A 22,990-nucleotide genomic window follows, 5' to 3' on the forward strand; every position below is an offset into this window, starting at 1 on the left:
TTTAGCAGTATAAAAATCCAAAAACTCTACAGCGTTCAGCAGTGATAATACTTATTTTTCCATTTGTTCTCACCAGCAAACAAAGAAAAAGTTGGTTCTATCTTACTGATAGATTCTTTTATTTGCTTAGGCCTGGTTGGTTGAAAGTTCAGTTCAGTTCAGTTATTCAGTCATGTCTGACTCTTTGCGACCCCGAGGACTACAGCATGCCAGGTTTCCCTGTCCATCACCAACTCCTACTCAAATTCATGTCCATCACATCGGTGATGCCATCCAACCATCTCATCTTCTGTCGTCCCCTTCTCCTCCTGCCTTCAATATTTCCCAGCATCACCGTCTTTTCCAATGAGTCAGTTCTTCACATCAGGTGGCCAAAGTACTGGAGTTTCAGCTTCAGCTGCAGTCCTGCTAATGAATATTCAGGACTTATTTCCTTTAAGATTGACTGGTTGGATGTCCATGCTGTCCAAGGGACTCTTAAGAGTCTTCTCCAACACCATAGTTCAAAAGCATCAATACTTTGGCACTCAACTTTCTTTATAGTCCAACTCTCACATCCATACATGACTACTGGAAAAACCATAGCTTTGATTAAGACGGATCTTTGTTGGTAAAGTAGATAGCCCCAAATGAAGAATTTCAATTTATATTTCTTAACAGGAAAAAACAGTTGAGAGCTGAGAAGCATAGCAAATCAGTGGTTCTGTTTATTTTTATCTGTATTAGAACTTTAAATTTCTGTAGTTTTTAACCTAATCTTAATCAGAAATAAATCCAGCTATTTGTGCTTGTGTTTTCAGCTTTTAAGAGATGAAGCTGAGAAGTATAATAGTTGAAAAGAGGAAGTCTTAATTTTGGAATTTTCTTAATCAACAGTGAAGAAAGCTTTACCACATTTTCCCAAGTCTGTTATTTCCCCAAAGAAGATACATACACAATCTATTTTCAAAGGCTGCCTTACCTAGGACTCTATCTTAGTTACCTATACATGTTGCTGGCCTATAAATGTTTATTACACAGAAGAGTTGGATATAAATGTACCATGCTTTATATAACATACATATTCTTGAAAATTTATGCATATCTTATAATTCAACAAATAAAGTTACATTTTCCTTTTAAAGTATAATATGATCTCAAACAGTATTCCTAGAGGCAAGGAAAATAGATATGAAAATAAACCAAAAGAAAGGACAGCATTAGAAGAGTGAACTTAGTAGTAGAACATTTAACAAGAAAATAAACTAATAGTGATAAAGAAATGAATCCCATAATTCAAATGCTATACTGAAAATACAACACTGACCAATGTCAAGAACTATACTAAGCTGATGAAATGAGGATAAAATCTCATTTTGTTGGAGGACCACTTAAAACCTCTACACAAAAACATGCGTTGAAAAGATTCTCTACTTTTCTATAATGGAGAAGATGGAAAGATAGATTTTAGAAACAGACAAATCTTAACTTTCCTTAGAGACAATATGAGATACCAAGGGAAATTTTCATGCCAAGATGGGTACAACAAAAGGACAGAAATGGTAAGGACCTAATAGAAGCAGAAGAAATTAAGAAGAGCTGGCAAGAATACACAGAACTGCACAAAACAGGTCTTAATGACCTGCATAACCACAATGCTGTGCTCACTAACCCAGAGTCAGACATCCTAGAGTGTGAAGTCAAGTGGGCCTTAGGAAGCATCACTATGAACAAAGCTAGTGGAGGTGATGGAATACCAGCTAAGCTATTTCAAGTGCTAGAAGATGATGCTGTGAAAGTGCTGCACTCAATATGCCAGCAAATTTGGAAAGCTCAGCAGTGGCCATAGAACTGGAAAAGGTCAGTTTTCATTCCAATCCCAAAGAAAGGCAATGCCAAAGAGTGTTCAAACTACTGCACAACTGCTCTCATCTCACATGCTAGTAAAGTAATGCTCAAAATTCTCCAAGCCAGGCTTCAGCAATACGTGAACTGTTAACTTCTGGATGTTCAAGCTGGCTTTAGAAAAGGCAGGGGACCAGAGACCATACAAAAAGCAAGAGAAGCCCAGAAAAATACCTACTCTGCTTCACTGACTATGCCAAAGCCTTTGACTGTGTGGATCACAACAAACTGTGGAAAATTCTTAAAGAGATGGGAATACCAAACCAACTTACCTGCCTCCTAAGAAACCTGTATGCAGGTCAAGAAGCAACAGTTAGAACTGGATATGGAACAACAGATTGGTTCGAAAATGGGAAAAGGGTATGTCAAGGCTGTATATTGTCACCCTGCTTATTTAACTTGTATGCAGAGTATATCATGCAAAATGCTGGGCTGGATGAATTACAAGCTGGAATCAAGATTGCCGGGAGAAATATCAATAACCTCAGATATGCAGATGATACCACCCAAGGAGCAGAAAGCGAAGAGGAACTAAAGAGCCTCTTGACAAAGGTGAAAGAGGAGAGTGAAAAAGCTGGCTTAAAACTCAGCATTCAAAAAACTAAAATCATGGCATCTGGTATCATAACTTCTTGGCAACTAGAGGGGGAAACAATGGAAAGTGTCAGACTTTATTTTCTTGGGCTCCAAAATCACTGCAGATGGTGACTGTAGCCATGAAATTAAAAGATGCTTGCTCCTTGGAAGAAAAGCTATGACAAACATAGACAGCATATTAAAAAGCATAGACATTACTTTGCCAACAAAGGTCCATATAGTTGAAGCTATGGTTTTTCCAGTAGTCATGTACAGGTGTGAGAGTTGGACCATAAAGAAAGTTGAGTGCCGAAGAATTGATGCTTTTGAACTGTGGTGCTGGAAAAGACTCTTGAGACTCCCTTGAACGGCAAGGAGATCAAATTAGTCATTCCTTAAGGAAATCAACCCTGAATATTCACTGGAATGGCCGATGCTGACGCTGAAGCTCCAATACTTTGGCCACCTGATGGGATTAACCGACCGATATTGGAAAAGACCCTGATGCTGGAAAAGATTGAAAGCAAGAGGATAAAGGCATGACAGAGGATGAGATGGTTGGGTGGTATCACTGACTATATGGACATGAGTTTGAGCCAACTCCAGGAAATGGTGCAGGACAGGGAAGGCTGGCGTGCTGCAGTCCATGGGGTTGCAAAGAGCTGGATGTGACTTAGTGACTGAACAATAGCAACAACTTCTCTTTATTATCTACATAACTTAAGGCATGTTAAGTAATATTAAGAGACTCTGCTTCTTAATCTGTAAATGATAAAAATGATTACTTTTTAGGATTAACGTGAACTAAAAATATTATCTGGCATACAGTAGGAACTCAATATGCTGACGATCAGTGTTATCATAGAAGAAAAATGCAAATATGAATACATATGACTTCATGTCTACTATATCTGATGTAAGGGATACTGAAAGCTACGCATACCTCCACTCCCTCCTCCGTGTCTGACTGGAATTCAGATTCTATATTAATAGAATAGAAAGGAAGGCAGGACAACAGCAGGAAGGCAGAATTTAAAGAAAGAATTCATTATAATATATTAATATAGTTATAACAGCTAGCACTACATTTCACAGTACTCCCTATTCACCATGCTAAATGCTTATAAATGACCTTATTTAAAACTCTTACAACAACCCTGTGGAATAAGCATAATTATTCTGTTTAAGAACAGGAAGTCAAGCTTACAGTTTAAGTAACTCATCCACAGACAGTAAATGACAGATCACAAATTCAAACCCAGATCTGTGCAGTCTTCTCCTTTCCAGTGTGTACCATACCATGCTGGGAAGACAAAGTTTAAGACACAACACTACACTGAAGGAAGACACCCTAACCAGTACAGAAAACTGTTGAATTAATATGCGAATTGCACTTCAGGGGCTCATGTCAGACCACTTCTAAATGAACGCTGAATTAAAGAGATAAATGCAACCTGTTAATGTGAACTTATCTGATGAGTATGTGTTAAATACACTTGACCTTGACATTTTATACGAAAGCTGGAGAGGAACTGTCAGTCTCAAGAGGAATGTCACCAAGGTATTTACATGGAGGATATTCAGATCATTTTCTGAGATGGAAGTGAGGGAAATATCAAGGAAAAGGATGATTTTAACAAAACCAAATGGCCTACAACATTTTCATCATTGAAAGCTTTAAATACTAAGATATCTTAGAAACTTGTAAAAAAACCTGTGTGATTATTAAGGAAAACCAATTCCTTAAGTGAAGAGAAAGGGCCGAGGTACAAATATCTCAGTTGGTAAAGTAAGGAGCTACAAGATAAGCCCTTTCAGCCACTTAAGTACTGGGTCTTCCTAAAAAGCTTCAGTTCGGTTCAGTCGCTCAGTCGTCTCCGACTCTCTGCGACCCCATGAACTGCAGCATGCCAGGCCTCCCTGTCCATCACCATCTCCCGGAGTTCACTCAGACTCACGTCCATCGAGTCAGTGATGCCATCCAGCCATCTCATCCTCGGTCGTCCCCTTTTCCTCCTGCCCCCAATCCCTCCCAGCATCAGAGTCTTTGCCAATGAGTCAACTCTTCGCATGAGGGGGCCAAAGTACTGGAATTTCAGCTTTAGCATCATTCCTTCCAAAGAAATCCCAGGGCTGATCTCCTTCAGAATGGACTGGTTGGATCTCCTTGCAGTCCAAGGGACTCTCAAGAGTCTTCTCCAACACCACAGTTCAAAAGCATCAATTCTTCGGTGCTCAGCTTTCTTCACAGTCCAACTCTCACATCCATACATGACCACTGGAAGAACCATAGCCTTGACTAGATGGACCTTTGTTGGCAAAGTAATGTCTCTGCTTTTGAATATGCTATCTAAGTTGGTCATAACTTTTCTTTCAAGGAGTAAGCATTTTTTAATTTCATGGCTGCAATCACCATCTGCAGTGATTTTGGAGCCCCCCAAAATAAAGTCTGACACTGTTTATACTGTTTCCCTATTTATTCGCCATGAAGTGATGGGGCCAGATGCCATGATCTTAGTTTTCTGCATGTTGAGCTTGAAGCCAACTTTTTCACTCTCCTCTTTCACTTTCATCAAGAGGCTTTTAGTTCCTCTTCACTTTCTGCCATAAGAGTGGTGTCCTCTGCACATCTGAGGTTATTGATATTTCTCCCGGCAATCTTGATTCCAGCTTGTGCTTCTTCCAACCCAGCGTTTCTCATGATGTACTCTGCATATAAGTTAAATAAGCAGGGTGACAGTATACAGCCTTGATGTATTCCTTTTCCTATTTGGAACCAGTCTGTTGTTCCATGTCCAGTTCTAACTGTTGCTTCCTGACCTGCATACAGGTTTCTTACATGCTTTGAAATTTAAATATCTTAAATTATAATAGATTAGTACAAGTATAGAAAGTATTTAAAAGTATATATTATGAAAGGAAAAAGATTAAATGTAGGACGTTATTAGACAATAGTGTATATTACAGCTCTTAGAAAAATAGTACAGTAGGCAGAACATCAGCTGCACAAAGATGCCCAGGTCCTAACTCGTGGAACCTACGTATATGTTACCTTACATGGTAAAAGGGACTTTGCACCTATGCTTAAGGATCTTCAGATGGAAAGATAATCCAAATTACTTGGGTCTACCAATATAACCACAGGGGTGTTGATGAGACAGAGGCAGGAGCATAAAAAGCAGAGAGAGATTTGAAGACGTTACACTGGAGATTCTGAAGATGAAGGAAAAGGCCCCACACCTTGGAACACACGCAGCCTCCAGAAGGTGGAAAAGACAAGGAAACAAACTCTTTCCTAGCACCTCTAGAAGGAACACAACCTGATGACTCATTCCAGACTTCCTACCTCCAGAACTACAAGATAATAAACATGTGTTGTTTTAAAGTCACTAAGTTTGTGATAATTTGATAGAGCGTGATTAGGTGATGACCAAGATGGTAAACTCATTGCAGATAGAAAAAAATACATTTTACTCAGTAACTCTTAAGATAAACATTTGTTTTTTTTAATTAAACTTTTTATTTTGTAATGGAGTGTAATCAGTAACTTATGCTTTTAAATGATGTAAGCCTTTAAACAATTATACTCTATTGTATCTTATTCAAGTTTGAAAGTCAAAAGCTTACAAAAAATAGACAAGGATTATATATTAACACCACAAAGACCTTCTCAAAATTACAAGTGTTTTTCCTCTCCTTTACTTGGTGTCCAAAAGACCCTAACATTCCTAGAAGGCAACCATCAGGACAAACTTTTGCCTTTTATCAGATCTGTGAATCTACTCTGACCTTGTGAAAAACATCTTTTATTCCCCTCTTTAAGTCTCAACCTCTTATAATGGAAACTAGAAAGAAGATCAATAAAATCAACCAACTGTGAAAATAAGGTCCATAGGAGACACTGATAGAAGAAATAATATATAATAGCATAAATAATCACAAGATTAGGTCTGGTGCAATACTTGTATGTGAAACATGTAATGCCCCTGATTTTTACCCACCACACTCTATCCTGTTTAATTCTCTGAGAGATAAGGGACATGAAGCTGATCCTGACCAGAATGTTCGCAACCACGTTCAATGAGGGGTGTATTCATTCCACTTGAAAGGTCTTTTCTACAGGGCATGGTATTATGAATAATTATGACACTTAGATTTTCTCAAAGTATGAACAGTCAGCTTCTGCTTAGGTATCTAAACTCAGAAATATTCTGAGTCTTTCTTACTACTGTCTTTTTAGCATGACTATGAATTTAAATATGAGTTTCCCTAGTGGCTCAGATGGTAAAGAATCCACCTGCAGTGCAGGAGACCTGGGTTGGGAAGATCCCCTAGAGAAGATAATGGCTACCCTCTCCAGTAACTTCTTCTTGCCCGGAGAATTCCATGAACAGCCTGGTGGGCTACAGTCCATGAGACTGCAAAGAATCGGACATGACTGAGTGACTAACACCTTCACTTTTCATAAATTTAAATAACAGAAACATAAATAGTTGCTTTCCCACCAGCAGCATCCACTAAGTTTAAAATGCATGCATTTGCCACCTCGTAACCATTCAAAAGTTACACAAAGTAAACAGATCCCTTAGCCAATGAAGACTTGTCCTCGTTCTTTTCCTAAAACATGTTTTACCTCGATATAGTGATACACTTACTTGGTTGCCTTCCTGCCACTCAAGTGTTGTAGTTGAAGTGTTGGTGCTCAGTGTGCTCTCACAGTTAGGAACTATTGAAGATATTCTTCCCTTTTCACAAGTAGGACCCACTGAATGTTTCATGGAAACTATAGTAGCATCACCTGTGGATGTTACACTCATATGGAGCTAGAATAAAACCCAAGCAAACCAACCAACCAAAAGCTAAGGGTTACCTTCCATGCTCATTTACCTGACAGTGAGAGGAGGGTATAGATGGATAGTGAGATGGATAAAGGTGAGTCAGAGCTTGTAGGCAAGGGTTTGACAAGGGATTCTTTGTAGACCAGTCACTTCTATTACTAAGAAAACCATCAGACAGGTCAGAGAGGCTAAATTTTTAAAGCAGCACCTTTTCTAGATCTTGAGACCCAGAGCTGCTTCTCTTTTCTGCATAAATGGGAGCCTTTGGTCTGCTGGTGTTCCCAAAAGTCAATGGCAGACTCCTGTTACTGTTTTTGCAGGAAACTAACTGCTCAAAACCAAGCCAAAGACATTCAGACCCAAGACTGAGCTTTTTCCCCTGTGCACATTTAACCAGGGACCTCATGTTTGATTACTAAAGAGCTTTAGTGGAATTTCTATACTGATTACTACTTTCATTTGCACTTAACAGCATTTTTCTAAGTAGAATAACCACAGTAAGACATGAATCCTGGCAAGTCTTTCAACTGCTTCTTTAGCAGCCTGTCTCATATATTTTTTTGTTTGTATCTTTGAACAGCTAACCTAACATTATGCCTGGGAGTCGTCCATCTCAACATTTCTTAAAGTCCTAATAACTGGCCATCATAAAGTTTACTTATCTACATACCAGCTAACTTACTGTGTTTTCCATATTGGTTACAATAGCTAGAAACTGGGATGCCCATGAAAGTTGCCAGATAAAAGATAGGATGCTCAGTAAAATCTGAATTTCAGACAAACAATGGATAAGTTTTTGGTTGTCCCAAATACTGCATGGGGTATACTTATACTCAAAAGTTACCCACTGTTTATCTTATACTCAGAGTTTATTGCGCATCTTCTACTTTTGCGTCCTAAATTTGGCAATCTTAATGCGCTTGCCTCTTGCATGACTCCTATGAACCCAACCCTGGGTAGGCATATTGTAAATAGAAGGGTGAGAAATGATTTTGGTCTTACAAATCTGAAAAGTCTTCAACTTCAGATTTACATCAATGTCTAAATTTCAAGTAACTACTTATACGTTAGAGACTTAAGTTATAAGTTAGAGACTACTTATAAGTTAGATAAGTTTAGAGACAGTCTTATTTTAATGATCAAATACAAAGCTGAAATTTTTGAAAGGCTAGGATATAATGTGAGGGAAAAAACATCACTTTATTTACCTTTTCACTAAAGGTTTTAGAAATCTCGTATTCCTGGGTAGTTTCTCAGGTACTACGCACCAGTTCTTACCTCTATTCCAGGTAAGGGATAAGACTATGGCCTTCACCCTGAGGATTATCTGTTCTGTCTGTACTATCCAAAGGATGTGTGCTGAGTGGGTTTCCCCAGAGTGGGAATGAATTTGACAAATCATAAATGACCATTTGTAGACCCAGTTACTGTTCTTGAGAATTCACAGCTTCTCTTCACTAAAACTCCAAGTAATTTTTAGTTCTTGATGCTTCTATGTTACAGCAGAGCAGCAATTTTTAAAGGCCAGGTGATGATGGGGTTTTTATTGGTCCACCATGTGAACTAGGAAAAATAAGAACCAGACATAGTAATTTTTTCATAAAGGTAAATGCTTCCAATTTAAGGAATAGCCCTTTATTCTCAGAGATATATCCTTTCTATCTTTTGGTATTAAAGTAAAGTTTGTTTCATGAAATTATGAAGATTTTAAAACATGTAGCAAAGTGATTGGTAAACTTAAATCCCCCAAATTCTTTTAAAAATTGTACTTCTCTGTAAATCTAGAAGTATGGGTAGGCATCATGCAGCATGCCTTTTATATCTATTTTGGAAAATACTACTTCATGACTAACAATATTAAACAATTTAACCTCTGATATATGTCCTTTTGGGGCTGTGTAAAGAGAACTGGACTCAAAGAAATGCTCTAGGTTGAAGATATGTTGGTGGAAAAAGGACATTTCTATGCTCTTATAAAGTTCAGAAAATGTGTTTTAAGGTTTTTCTTTCCTACTAGAAGATCTGAATATTGTGCCCTGATCTCTGTCACAGTATCACTCAATATTTTAAACATCGTTGTTCTGGTCAAGTCAGCAGTACCATATGCATTCTATGAATGTCAAACATAAAATGCAACACATTCAGCATTCTATAAACCATGGCAAACAACTCAGCATTCCAGACATTTGAAATATTTATAATACAGCTTAGCTCCTTCCCAGCTGGAACAAAAAAAGTTACTTTGGTTTGTTTTTGCAATTCTTAAGGCCAAACATGGATTAGGAAAGTTTAAGAATATTTTCTTACTTCTTTCATAAGAAAGGACTTTGATAAATATTCCAGAAGACCATCATGATACTATAAATAGATATACATAATTTCCATGTATTTTAAACAATATATTCAGACATGTAAAAAAAAAAAAAATTAAAAAAAAAAAAAAAAAAAAGACATGTACTAGCACTTTGCAGAAATCCCGACTGAATACTTTAAAATTCATTTTAATCCCCACACCATTCCTTCAAGGTATATGTTGCTATCCATGATACAAAAAAGCACAGAGAGGCTGAGTATGAGGTAAGCATCTTAGAGAAGGTTACAGAGTGATAACCATCAAAAACAGAGCTAAGTGAATCTAGTCTGTGTTCTTTCCACTACATCAAGATGTGCAATTAATGTGTTCTGGTTGATTATGAAACTAGAAATGGCTCTCATCTGTTTCAGATTATTTAACCATGGGATAGGCAAAATATGTTCACGATCTTTGTCACGCCAATAAATGATACCTCGGAAGTCCTCTCGTGGAGCTTAGGTTTGGTTCAAGATTTCGATGGAGAGATATGATTCAAAAAGCACTTAATGCACGAAGTCACTCCAGGCTCAGGATGACTCCCCATAACCCACCAGCTGTTTCACAGCATGTATTTCAGTGTAGCTTACAGTCAGTGAGCAATGAAAAACAGAAAATAAAAAATCACATCTGTGACCCAATTTTTCTTTAGTTACTAGTCATTTATATCATGTACAGAATTGGATGGAGCCTAAGGAACTAGTCCTTCGTTACTTCAATTTTCTCACTACAAATAAAAGCATCTGCTTTTAATTCACCTTTTGGGAATAAGATAAAGTTGAATGACTACCAGAAAACATGAGAAAGCATACAAAATCTCCAACATAACTGTGGGTAATATTGTCCTAAATGTAAAAAAATACATAAAGAATCAGATAGACATCTCATAGCTTCTGCTACAATGTCCTGCTCCTAAGAGCACTCAGTCAATGTCAGATGGTTGTTAGCAGTTCGTGTAGCACCATATATCTCAATTATGTTTGACGCAGTAGTTACACTGGTGGTATCCCAATAACCAAAACAAAAAAGTCTCCAAACTAGGCTTTTCCAATTGTATATTTTAAATATTTATACTGTTATTCTTATTGATGCATAATCTTTGGTTTCTATTTTTAATTTCTAACTCTCTCCAAAAAGTTTCTAAAAAAGAAAGTCATATATAAAATATCAAGCTCTCTAGGAAAAGATGGTATTAGCTGCAACAAAGAGGATAGAGTGATGAGAGAGTGGTGGCTAAGTCTGTATGTGTTTAATATCACTAACAGACATCTACAGAGAATTGCCAAATGGAATTTTTAATTTGAGTCTCATACATATCTTGTTACATTGGGACTATCTCTTCTGTTTGGCAGAATCAACATAAAGAAAAGAAGCCTGGGTTTATTGAGGGAACTTGAAAGTCCAGGTCTCCAATGAATGGACGTGGAATAAATGAGAAGCCCTGACCATGGTAGAGCTCCATCCCTCATGAGCTGTGGGATCTCAGGCAATTCCTCATAAATCACTTTCCTTGTTTGTACATGGTAGAGGATAACTGAAGTTTGTTCCTTTGTTATTTCCTAAAGGGCAACAAAAACTCACTGGAGGAGCTATGATATGGATTCCTCTAGATCTTAACAACTCTTGGGAAACTTCCTGACTCTCTCACAACAGTAAATGATCTAAGCAGCCTGGCCTCTTCCCCTGATCTGTATCTACATGCCATCATCAACAATATGGTTTTTTAATACATTTCAACTTGGTATGTGAATTGTAATCATTAGTGCATATCTGCTGAATCCCTGAGTGTGTTAAAGTTTTAGTGGTGGGGGCAAAATTACACATGAATGTATTCTTGAGAAATAAGAGACTCTTTATACTGTGCCCATGGTCAGAGTATGTGTAGGAGTGCAAGGTTCACATCCCACAAAACCACTGTTCATTGACAGAAAACATCAAGACACGAGGAAGAAATATAAAAATCACGGCAAATGTGACAGATTCTATTAGAGCACTCTATTAATATATTTGGATTAAGAACGACCGTATACATCACTTTTGTTTTTCCATAAGAACCCTCTTAGGAAAGATAAATATTGTATTCTAACGCATATACACAGAATCTAGAAAAATGGTACTGAAGTATTTATTCACAGGGAAGCAATAGAGAAACAGACAGAGAAAACAGACTTATGGACATGGGGGGAGGGGAGGAGAGGGTGAGACGTATGGAGAGAGTCACATGGAAACTTACATTACCATATGTAAAATAGATAGCCAATGGGAATTTGCTGTATGGCCCAGGAAACTCAAACAGGGGCTCTGTATCAATCTAGAGGGGTGGGATGGGGCAGGAGATGGGAGGGACTTTCAAAAGGGAGGGGATATACGTATACCTATGGCTGATTCATGTTGAAGTTTGACAGAAATCACAAAATTCTGTAAAGCAATTATTCTTCAATAAAAAAATTAAGAAAAAGCACACTCTTAGGATACATACGTGTGCTCTGTGTCATCATCTGTCACCTCACCTTACACACGCCCCACATCCAGGGCACTCACAAGGTAAAATATTCGCAGACCTTGCTTAGGGGTATGCTCCTACATTGTTTGGGAGAAAAGTACAATACAAAGTCACAGTCTGCATCCTGAGATTCTGTTCCACCCCAGGGGACTCCAGAGGAAAGCCATTCGGTTCTCCTTTAGCATACCAGGGCTTCCCCGGTGGCTCAGCTGGTAAAGAATTCGCCTGCAATGTGGGAGACCTAGGTTCCATCCCTGCGTTGGGAAGATCCCCTGGAGAAGGGAAAGGCTACCCACCATTCCAGTATTCTGGCCTAGAGAATTCCATGGACTGTATAGTCCATGGGGTCGCAAAGAGTTGGACATGACTGAGCGACTTTCACTTTAGCATACCAATCGGCAGGGGTGAATGAGGGCTAGCCTGCTATGAAGGGGACATCAGAGACATATGTGTCCCTGGAATTCTAATAGAGCTCACAAGGCTGCACTTTATACCCTCATCTGAAGGTCTGCACGTTGACGGACAATGCTAAAGAAATACCCTTTGGTGATGATAAAAATACATGACACTTACAAATAGTCTGCTTTGTGGAAAAACAATCTGCCACATTTCAAATTCTGAATCTAGCCAACACTGAAATGACACTGTCTGGATTAAGTGTTGCAAGACAGAACTCACTTCATCCTGCCCTTATGTGTCTGTCAACTCTTAACTATCCTTTTAAATGCAGCTCAGCCATCCCCTTGGTGTATCATATTGTTTGATATCTATTGACACCTAATGACCCCCCCAGGAAGGTAAGTAAAATTGGCAAAGGTGCCCACCTGGTTGCTGGATGTCCACAGGTAGCTCAGGACCTGACAGGCAGCTGGTGCTGAGTAAATGCTTATGTGAACAACTGGGCCTTAAACAGTCTAGATGGGGTTCACTGAATGATGACCCACACAGAACAGAGGAAAGAGGGAGAAGTAATTGAATGAGTTAGCCAGAGGTGCTTGGGCTCAGAACCCAAGAAAACTGGAGGATATGCTTCAGTTTAAATGGAACCTTGCCTGAGGGGATAAATTTCTTTCTTTCTGCAAATAATTTACCATACTTTCTAAAAAAGAAAATAGGTGTACAAAGCATCTATTTGGTGGTTCCACATAGAAGTTGCCAAAACCATTCCAGATTTCCTTAGTTCACAGATTTGGGCATAAAAATAATAGGGCAACAGTAATCATTACAGAAGGTCAGTGTAAATAAAATAACAATGGGGAACTATGTGGGATTTGATCACATTTTATTAAGAAGAATGCAGAGAGCAAAATAAAGTTCCCCTTGGGACCTAGACTTAATACAACAGGTCTGTTATAAGTAAACCAATGCTACTATTTGGGGCAGACCATGCTTTGTTTTTTTTGAAATAAATTAATTGAAAGTAAGTGTCTCTTTTAGAGTCTAAAGTTCAACATATGTGATTAATTCCTTCAAGGCATCTTTGTAGTACAAACATATCATCATAATAGTGGTGGGGCTGGTTTAGTTGCTAAGTCATGTCTGACTCTTGTGAATTCACAGACTGTAACTCGCCAGGCTCCTCTGTCCATGGGGTTTTCCAGCCAAGAATACTGGAGTGGGCAGCCATTTCCTTATCCAGACAAGACAGTATATCATCTATATTATCATAGATCTATTCTGCTTGTAACAGGCAGAAAAAAGCTACTATCTTAGAAAAAGTAAGCTATATGAAGCTACGACTTCACCTTCAGGGTCCTGTTGTTCCTAATGCTACATGACATTTCAGCAGCCAGACTGGCTCTACACCTCGGCCTTCCATCTTCGTAGGTGGCTTGGTAGCTTAGGGACCCAGCCACTGAATGAATGACTTTGTATTTTTCAAGGTAACTGAGCTTGAATAAATTAAAAGAGAGGTAAAGTGGGTAGAGTGGAAAGTAAGAATAACCAAGGCTTGAGGACAAAGTCTTCTAAGCATCCAAAGAAGAGAAGCTGGCTGGAAAGATGCTAGCTGGAGAGACCAATGCTTCCTGCTTTACACCTGCTCAGAACATCCCTCCCTCTTTCAATTTATGGGGGTCTTCACAACTTCAGACTTTGGACATGTCTCCTGGATCTTATAACCAACACCAGAAGATCAGAGCTCCAAGTCTGTCCTCTGGAGAGAAGGAAATAACATGTTTGGAGGAGAGAATTTCAAACAAGCCAAAGAATTTATTTCGGGGTAACTGACTGTCCCCAAGGGAAGAAGAAACAGCTGGCCATTTGGAATATACACAATCAATAAATATAAGAGCAGAATTTCATGGAATTGTAGATACGTAAATGACAATCCTATCACAACTGGTATTAAAGAAAGTGTGGTTCAGTCAGGCAGATCTGTTCTTCAAAATATCATTCAAATGGCTTCAGTTTTCCCAAGGACAGGCTGGATTTGGAACAAAGTACCTAAGAGGCCTGGTGAGTGGCCAGGACTCCAGCATCTTCCCCATTGAGTAAAATAGCCTCACTTTCATCTCTTTAATATGTTGAAATTATTATGAAAAAAAAAAAAAAAGAAGAAACAACAAGCAAGATGATTTTAAAGGTCCTGATGATTCCTTCATTCTTAGGGCAGAAACAAAAGTGCTTAAGTTATTATATTAATTGTATACTGCAATAAAAGTAGGAAAACCATTAAAACATCTCATATCTCTGACCCTCTCCACTTAGCTCCCTTTTTTAATACCTAGGAATGTGCTGGCTAAAATACGTCCCCAAATTCCTAAACAACTTTAGGGAGCAACATTTATACCAAAGACAGTATCGATGATGTTCCCTGGAATGTACCATTTTGTGGCCCTGAAAAAGATGTTCTTAGAGAGGACCTATGTTTGAATTTTAGCTCTGCCACTTGAGGACAAAAGCTGTATGACCATTGGCAAGTTATTTACTAATCCCTCTGATCCTATTTCCTTCTCGGTAAAATGGAGATAATAAGTTGCTTTTCCAAAGGCTGATGTAAAAACTAAATGAGATACCATATGTACAGAATGGAGGTGGAGGACAGCACACTGACACTTACCAGTTCTCTAAAATTAACAAGATCTATCACATTTCACAGCAGGGAAAACCACCACGTCTAGCACTTGCGGCCCATACCGAGGACAGACCAGAAGATTTTTGAAATTTGGAATAGATCTCACCTGTTGAAGCTGGGGTAGGTACCCTAAAAGTTAAAGGTGTCAGAATGCAGTGACCGGAAAACCACACAATTTTTCTGTCTCTGAATTGTGATAACTGGCAGAAAGGAAGCCTAATCAGCATGCTAATTAGCCAGGGTGTGCTGGTACAACTGTTATCAAGGAAAGACAACTGTTTAAATAAGACAGGCTGTCCTCATTAAGCACTACGTGCTGCCAACAAAGTACAATGTGCTTAGTTCCAGCGTTTTGACCTTCCTTAGAACCTAGAACTGGGCAGTATCTAACCGCATGAAATCTTTTATTTGATTATTAAGCAGTGATTAACCTATACAATAAAGCCATACCTCAAAAACTACAGATTCTCAAATGACAGGCCTGACAGATTTTAGAACTCATTTAAACTAACCTCCACATGTTACATCAGGGAAAACTGAGGTCTAAGGAAGAAGAGAGACATGGTCACAGAAGCGGAGTTCTGGACTTGGTCTCGTGAACTTTTTCTTACAACAGGAAATCAGTCTTCAGTTTTATACACTACACAGACCAACAATTTAACACTGAATACGCAGATTCTTGTCTCAACTCGGCATAATTTGGGGTTCACAGGGTGGTGGAAGATATCCAAATACTGGGTCGAGCAGCTGGCAGGCTGCATAGAGTGGGAAGCGACCCAGCATGCACGCACGCAACAACGCATATGGAAAGGCTGTTGGGGACCTGCCAGTCTGGGGTTTGAGTGGTGGCAATTAGGGTCTGTTAAGGGGTCAACGATAGAATAATTCTCCACATCAGGGATGTAGAGAGTGACTAGCGCAGAGTGGACACGCAGTACCTACATACTGTGTGACTGGCAGATGAGCCAAGAGTGAATGAAGGAATGAAAGGGCTTGTTCTGAAAGAAGAAATGAGAGCTTCAGGGACAACAGGGAAGAGGGCCACCTAGTGCTGCCCCTTCGGGGAGGAGGAAGGGAAGTTCCCAAAGCTCTCCTTAACCTTCACAGGACAGTGGAAAGAGCCTGTCCCCTCCCCGCACCCGAACACCCTGCTTCCGCCTCCCATTTCCATTCTGAGGAAATGCAGTCGTCCCCATGGAACCACTTCTGCTTCCAACACTCTCTGCCTCCTGGATGGCACCTGGTGGAGTGGAGCGCTCGAGGGAAGTCTGTCTCCAAGGGCAACAGAAATTTCAAATCCATATGTCACACTGTTTTTTTAGAGGAGACTCTGCTCAAGTGCTAGCTAGGCAAGCAACTGACCATGCTACACTTCTACCGACAGGGAAAAGGTTTCATAGCATAAGATCAAGAAGCAAATTTGATTCTAGGATGGTACAGAACATTCTAATGAAGAATGAGGGAAAGCTGGAATTTCCTTGCCAATTTTCCATTTCCTGAAGACATGGCCATCTGTGGTCCTCAGCCTTGGGTCCTCTGACCTTTGGCCAAGTCTGTTAAGGCTGGACTTTCAAAGCACAATTCATTTGATCAGCACTGGTGGCACAGACAGGAGAGGGGGTTCTACCTCTTATCTTCCAAACAGTAAGAGGTCAGTGTTTGATATTTCCTTTTCTTTCAACATTTGTGTCTAATAGTTTTTCCACTTTTGTTCCATAGGATGCAGCCACATTGAAGAAAATATGTACTCATCACCTCTTCTGTTTTTCTAGGACTAATTAAAGAAGCTCTAACACCAAGGTCTGCATCTGCATTTGAGAGACTTCTCAAGGTTCATATGATGTGAGGAACTTCCTATGTCAGAAGCACACTGACACTTTAGCGGATAATAATGAATTGCTGACAGCATTTTCTCCCACCACATCTAGTGGACTAACGGTAAAGAAACACTGTGCACAGCAGCTGTTAGCACAGGATGATGGATTCTGCCTCATGTTCATATGCAAGATATATACAGCCCAAGGGGAAAGTGTAATGTCTCTAATGTGACCTTCACTTGACATTTGATTAACACAAAGTTGGTACTTTTTTTTTTTTAGAAGATGCTTTCAAAACCAGGAGAACATATCAGTGAAAAGACCAATGATATACACACTCTTCCTCAACTCAGAGTGACTGGCAAGGCTTTATACTTTTAGCAGTTTCAATTCTCTAAAAAGAAATGCCACCTAGAAGAAATGTGCTAAGCACCCTCTAAACATTTCTCATTAACTTGCCCATACTGGTACTTGCCCCTATAAGGCTGGCTTACAGTTCTCATCCTAAGTCAGCTCTGTCTGCCAATTAAGGAATAGACGAGAGACTGGTTGCTATTTGTGAGAAGGAACTAGATCTGTAGGAACATTCATATCAATAGCTGCAAAACATCTTGAGAAATACTAGGAAAAAAACAACTCTGAAAGTGTCCTGTGTTGAAATGATAGAAATGGTAGTGAGGAGACCAATTGCACAGGTTTTTCTAATGAAGGGACAGGCTTCCTCTTCTGGTACAAATAATCTTATCTAAAGGGTTAATTCCTTTAAAAAGATCGGTTTTTGGATAAGAGTGAAAACACTCCACGGTGTCTTTAGCATACAAAGAACTCCCAGAATGGTCCTCAGGCGGTCCAGCTCTGAGCATCCGGATTCTTTTTTTCTGGTCTTTAATTATGCTGTTGAGCACCTAACTCTTTATGTAAAAGCGAGTGGAAGGAAATGGGATGGCTAAAGTCATTCAAATGACCACTCACCTCCCATGATTTTGGACTGGCAGTTAATAAACTCCGGCTTCCTGTCTGTGAGGTAGCGCTGGCAAGTGTGGTGGAGGATCTGGAAGAAGGTACATTTTTCTGAGGCTGTGCTGGCTACCCACTGGTCAAAGGCATTTTCAAACAACAAATCGAACTCTGCAGAATCCTGGAAAAGACATTGAAAGAACGAATGATATCCATCTCTAAAAACTGCTGCTTCCAGTTTACCATATTAAGACTCATAAAGGCTAAAACACCTTTCTGAGACTTTGTTCCTAATCACAAGGTTCATCTTGATTAGCACCTAGGGGCACAGAGAGTCCACCTTGCTCTTTTTATCAAGCAGATCTCTTGTCTCACAGTGTTTTGAGATGTCCCCAAGAAGCTACGACCACAGAAGTCCCTTTAGCTTAACCGCATATCAACTTGTATCCTATTTCAGACTACACATGGTCTTTCCCATTGCTCAAGAAAGGATTACTTCAGGTTCCTGGCACTGAACAATATTAATCTTGTCCCTAACCTTTGGTAGGGAAAGATTATCCCTTATTATTGTAGTGTATAGTTTCATTTTACATTTCATTTTTCCTCATCATTGATATATGGTTAGTGTATAAACAAAGGGAATTTACTTGCATACATAACTCTACGATGAAATGTTTCATTTATTAAATCCAATAGAATTCTAATACATCATTTTTAATGTGCAGTTCATTTATTGGATTTTTGGTAAATAAACCTCATCCATGATTGCATTAGGAGGCAGATGGAACTTTGATAAACATGGTTTTTCATACTGATAATCATAGATGTGATTATCTTAACTTTGCACTTGGCACTTTGCTCTTTGTATTGGAGGTAGCTAGTATTTCTTCAATATGCATCTCCTTAGGTGCCTCTGTCCAACATGATGAAAAGATTTATAATTTCCCACAAGACAGGCAGAGGAATCAGAAAGTCTCAGCCACATAACTGAAACAGAGAAATAGCCTTGTCAAAAATGACTCAGACACCCACCACTCTGCCAAGGTCAATGAGAGAGTCACTGTGAGAAAAGAACACCTTGGCTCAGCTCTGGACAGTTCACTCACCCGATTAGGATCAATGCCGTTAACCTGGCGAAGCTGCTCGAGCATCCACTGTGACCGCCGCACAAATGACGTGGAGCCTTCAAACTGTTTGACCTTCGTAATGGATGCCTGCGTGGGTTTCTTGTTGGTCACTGCCAAGAAAAGACCACTCTGATCAGTGAGTGTGCAGGATGGGCTGGATTCACATTCACGGGTATTTCTATCTTATGCATACGTGCATATGTGCCATAAAAGAGAGAGAAAAAATGACATATTTGTGTGTGTGTGTATACATGTGTATCGGTGTCAATATAGAGGGGAGGAAGAGAGAGGGAGAGGGAAGTGCAGAGACAAAGAGAAGCAGAGGAAAACAAAAAATGAATGAATATGTGTGCCTTTAGTGAGAGGTGAACTCGAACAGATGTTATAATTTGCACCCTCGAGCAGTTACAATATAATTATAACTGTAAGGGCAGCTTCACTGATGCCTTCATCCACTCACGCTGAACACGACAGGGACAATTAATAGCAAGCCCCTCTAATGGAGGCTCCAAATAAACCATGATGGTTAGCAGGGAAAGCAGCACCAAGGGCTGAGAGCATCTGGTAGGGGTGGCTGGGAAAGGCTACCTTTTAAAGGCACAGCTCACTGGTTCCCTGAGGCAACTACAATGCATATTTCTAATGCTATAGTCCAGTGTAAGTATTCCAGGCTTCAGTGATAAAATAAGAAGAAATACCTCACTCAAAAAAAAAAAAAAAATTGGCCTTATGGTTCAGTTCAGTCACTCAGTTGTGTCTGACTTTGCGACCCCATGGACCATAGCACGCCAGGCCTCCCTGTCCATCACCAACTCCCGAAGTCTACTGAAATTCATGTCCATTGAGTTGGCGATGCCATCCAACCATCTCATCCTCTGTCATCCTGTTCTCCTCCCGCCCTCAATCTTTCTCAGCATCAGGGTCTTTTCAAATGAGTCAGTTCTTTGCATCAGGTGGCCAAAGTATTGGAGTTTCAGCTTCAATATAAAGTACAGTTAGTTTGTATCTAATCTGCATCTGATTATAACCCCCGCCCCCCTCCACCTACGAATTCCTTAGGCTACCACAACTGCAGGCCTGCGGCGGTTCCTCCTCTCGGCCTTGGTCAGTTCTCCCTTCCACTCCGAGGACGGACCTTCTCACTTCTCAGACAGAGATCAAGCACCAGCCAGCAGGAGAGAGTCACTCTGAACATTTGCCTGTCTGCTTACTTCTTAACTTAGAGCCTCAAGGGAGGGGAGGTAATTAAGTATTTTAAAAGGATTTTCCTCAAAGCTCCTCCTGAGCTCTGGCTGTAGGAATTTAAGTTTAAATAGAATTGATGCTATTAAAAGAAGCAGGAAAAGTGGAAAGCACTCCTCCTAAGGAACGCAATCCTAGTAAGCCTGTACATCAATGCTACATTCTTTCTTAGTTTCAAAGCAGCCCGCAGATCCCACGTTTTGAAATAACCATGCAATGCTCAACAGATGGCAAAACGAATCCTTGCAGGATGAAGGACAGAAAGTACCTGTGCCAGTTATGGCTGGTGGTAAGAAGGCTCTCCTTCACACACAGCAGAGTTTATCACAGCTTCAGTGTCTGGGGTCATTTAGGCAGGAAGACACTGACCAAGAGGGGAAAGTGACCAACCCTATGGTCTAGGCCTGGGCTGTTCTTAGGATCTCAGTCCAACCTTCTCTTTTTGTTCCTAACCAGAATTTAGCAAACATTTTTTTTTTTTTTAAATTTCAAATAATCCTTAGGTGTAATGCCCATTATTCAGTTATATTTTGGATAAACGCTTATGAACATTTCACACCAATTGCGTTTACTTTCATGGTTAAAAAATCATCACCCCTTAAACACCCAACATCAAGGAAATGTCATCGTCTTCCATCCACAAATGGCCTGTCTGGCCTACAGCTCCAAATATAAGCCTGTTTAAGTCCATGAGGAACAATCATTCCCCTCACTAAATTGATGCAATATTACCAGTCTACCCAGGGCTGTCTATCCACTTAATTCATTTATTTTGTGTGTCTATGTGACACAAAAGGGGTTCTCCTAAATTTCTCTGATAGTCATACCTTGCTCTGCTGTTTTAATAGCAAAGGAAACACCACACCTGGCATATATGTGGGTCCTAAAATGTGCTTAAAAGATTAAAGAATGCTTTGCAATAACAGGAAAACATGGGTTCCTGTATTAGACCCACACCCCTAAACACACAAAGAGGATTTCCTTCTTTGTTTATGTAAATTACATGACATTTAGGCATCCTGGGAAACATGAAGGTTTTCCTTCTGACTTCAGTTAACTCTTACTTTTATTACTGGTCCACTTATTTCCAACTAGTTTACAGCATTATAAAAGTTCAAACATAATTCATGATGGTTTTAATTATTGGCATGTTTGGGACTGACATTTTAGGAAAGTAAGTTCCATTGGAAGTTTCCACTGAAAATGAGAAGGGCAGGAACTCCACCCACCCAACAAATGCCCCACGGAATTGTTCAAGAGCGATCACATTGCTTCACGGTCATTTTTAACAGAGGCAGATATGACTTCATCCATTCCTGCTTTTTTCACCCTCTATTAGTTTACTCCTTGCCCAGTTCTTGGAATCTGATAATTTTCCTGGGCACTGAGCCCGGTTTAGTTTAATTTTTGTTTAGTGTTATTATCTCCAACATCCCACTTTCTATTTTGAAGCAGGTGCCTTAAAATTATATTATTATATACACATTATATAGAATTAAATGAAGACTTCCCCCTTCTGAAATCAAAACACTTGCACAATCATGCCATTGCCAGACTTTCCGAGTTCTGTGTTTGAAGAAGCCATGTTTTAACCCCTTTCTATTTTGGTGTTTTCCAGATCCACAGCTGTTAAAAATAAGTCAGTCAGTCAAATTCCAGATGTCTAGTGAAAACAGCAATTCACCTTCTCCTTCCCAAGGGAAGCTAATTTACAGCACACTCTGGAAAATGCAACCAAATGATCTGGATCAGTACTCCCGTAGGGTAGATTTCATATTCATTATTTTGAAAAACTTTAAAGGTGAGATAATCATGGCATTTTGTCATAAGTTCATCATTCATGAGGAAAAGGTGAATATACAAACATTTAGAGAGGGTATGATGATATTCCCAGGTAACACTGCAGACTACCCATAATCAGCCCCATCCCCTAATTTTCCACTCCGACCCACACATCAAAATCACCTGGGAGTTTTACAACAAAAATACCCAACACTGTCAGTCAGAATCTTTGGGGATGTAGTCCTGACATCCATATTTTAAATGTTTCCAGTTGACTTGGAGGCACTTTGACTCCTAAGAGCTACTGAACTATGTGTTTACTCATGTAACAAATATTTATGGAGCATTTATTAGATGGAAGATACAGAAGGAAGTTTTGAGGATTTTGAGGATTTTTCACATATTAAGAAAGAAGTGGTTCTCAATCAATAACTTTGGTGAGGAGGAGATAAGAATGATGCTATAGAGAATAAAGCATAATAGAATAAATGACACAGGAGTCATCTGAGATGTGTGTGTTGGTGGCGGGTTGGGGGGGGGTGCAGACTTAAGGACCAAAGTTAAGTTGGAGAAAGTCAGGGAGGTTTCATGAGGCAGCCACATTCTGGGCAGTATAACATCCCTCACCAGGACATCTGTGATTTTCCCCAAATTGGCCTTTTAACCAGCTTGAGCATTCAAACTGGAATACATAAGGCTGAACCATCTTTTAAGAACTCCTTGCCAAAGCAATCTTGAGAAAGAAGGACAAAGCTGGAGGTATTATATGCCCTGATTTCAAACTATACTACAAAGTTATAGTAATCAAAACGGTATGGTACTGGCACACACACAAAAA

General features: G+C 39.6%; 1 protein-coding gene across 2 annotated transcripts in view; it reads right to left on the minus strand.

Moving 5' to 3' along the window:
* Positions 1-22,990, minus strand: part of STXBP6 (syntaxin binding protein 6) — a 263,606-nt gene that overhangs the window by 36,403 nt on the left and 204,213 nt on the right. For both annotated transcript variants that reach the window (XM_052659978.1, XM_052659977.1), the window contains exons 3-4: positions 19,108-19,238; positions 18,017-18,182 (exon numbers count right to left, since the gene is read on the minus strand). In XM_052659978.1, the coding sequence (XP_052515938.1) occupies positions 18,017-18,182; positions 19,108-19,238 (297 nt within the window). The remainder of the gene's footprint in view (positions 1-18,016; positions 18,183-19,107; positions 19,239-22,990) is intronic.

Source organism: Budorcas taxicolor, chromosome 21 (assembly GCF_023091745.1).
Source record: "Budorcas taxicolor isolate Tak-1 chromosome 21, Takin1.1, whole genome shotgun sequence".
Classification (NCBI taxonomy): Eukaryota; Metazoa; Chordata; class Mammalia; order Artiodactyla; family Bovidae; genus Budorcas; species Budorcas taxicolor.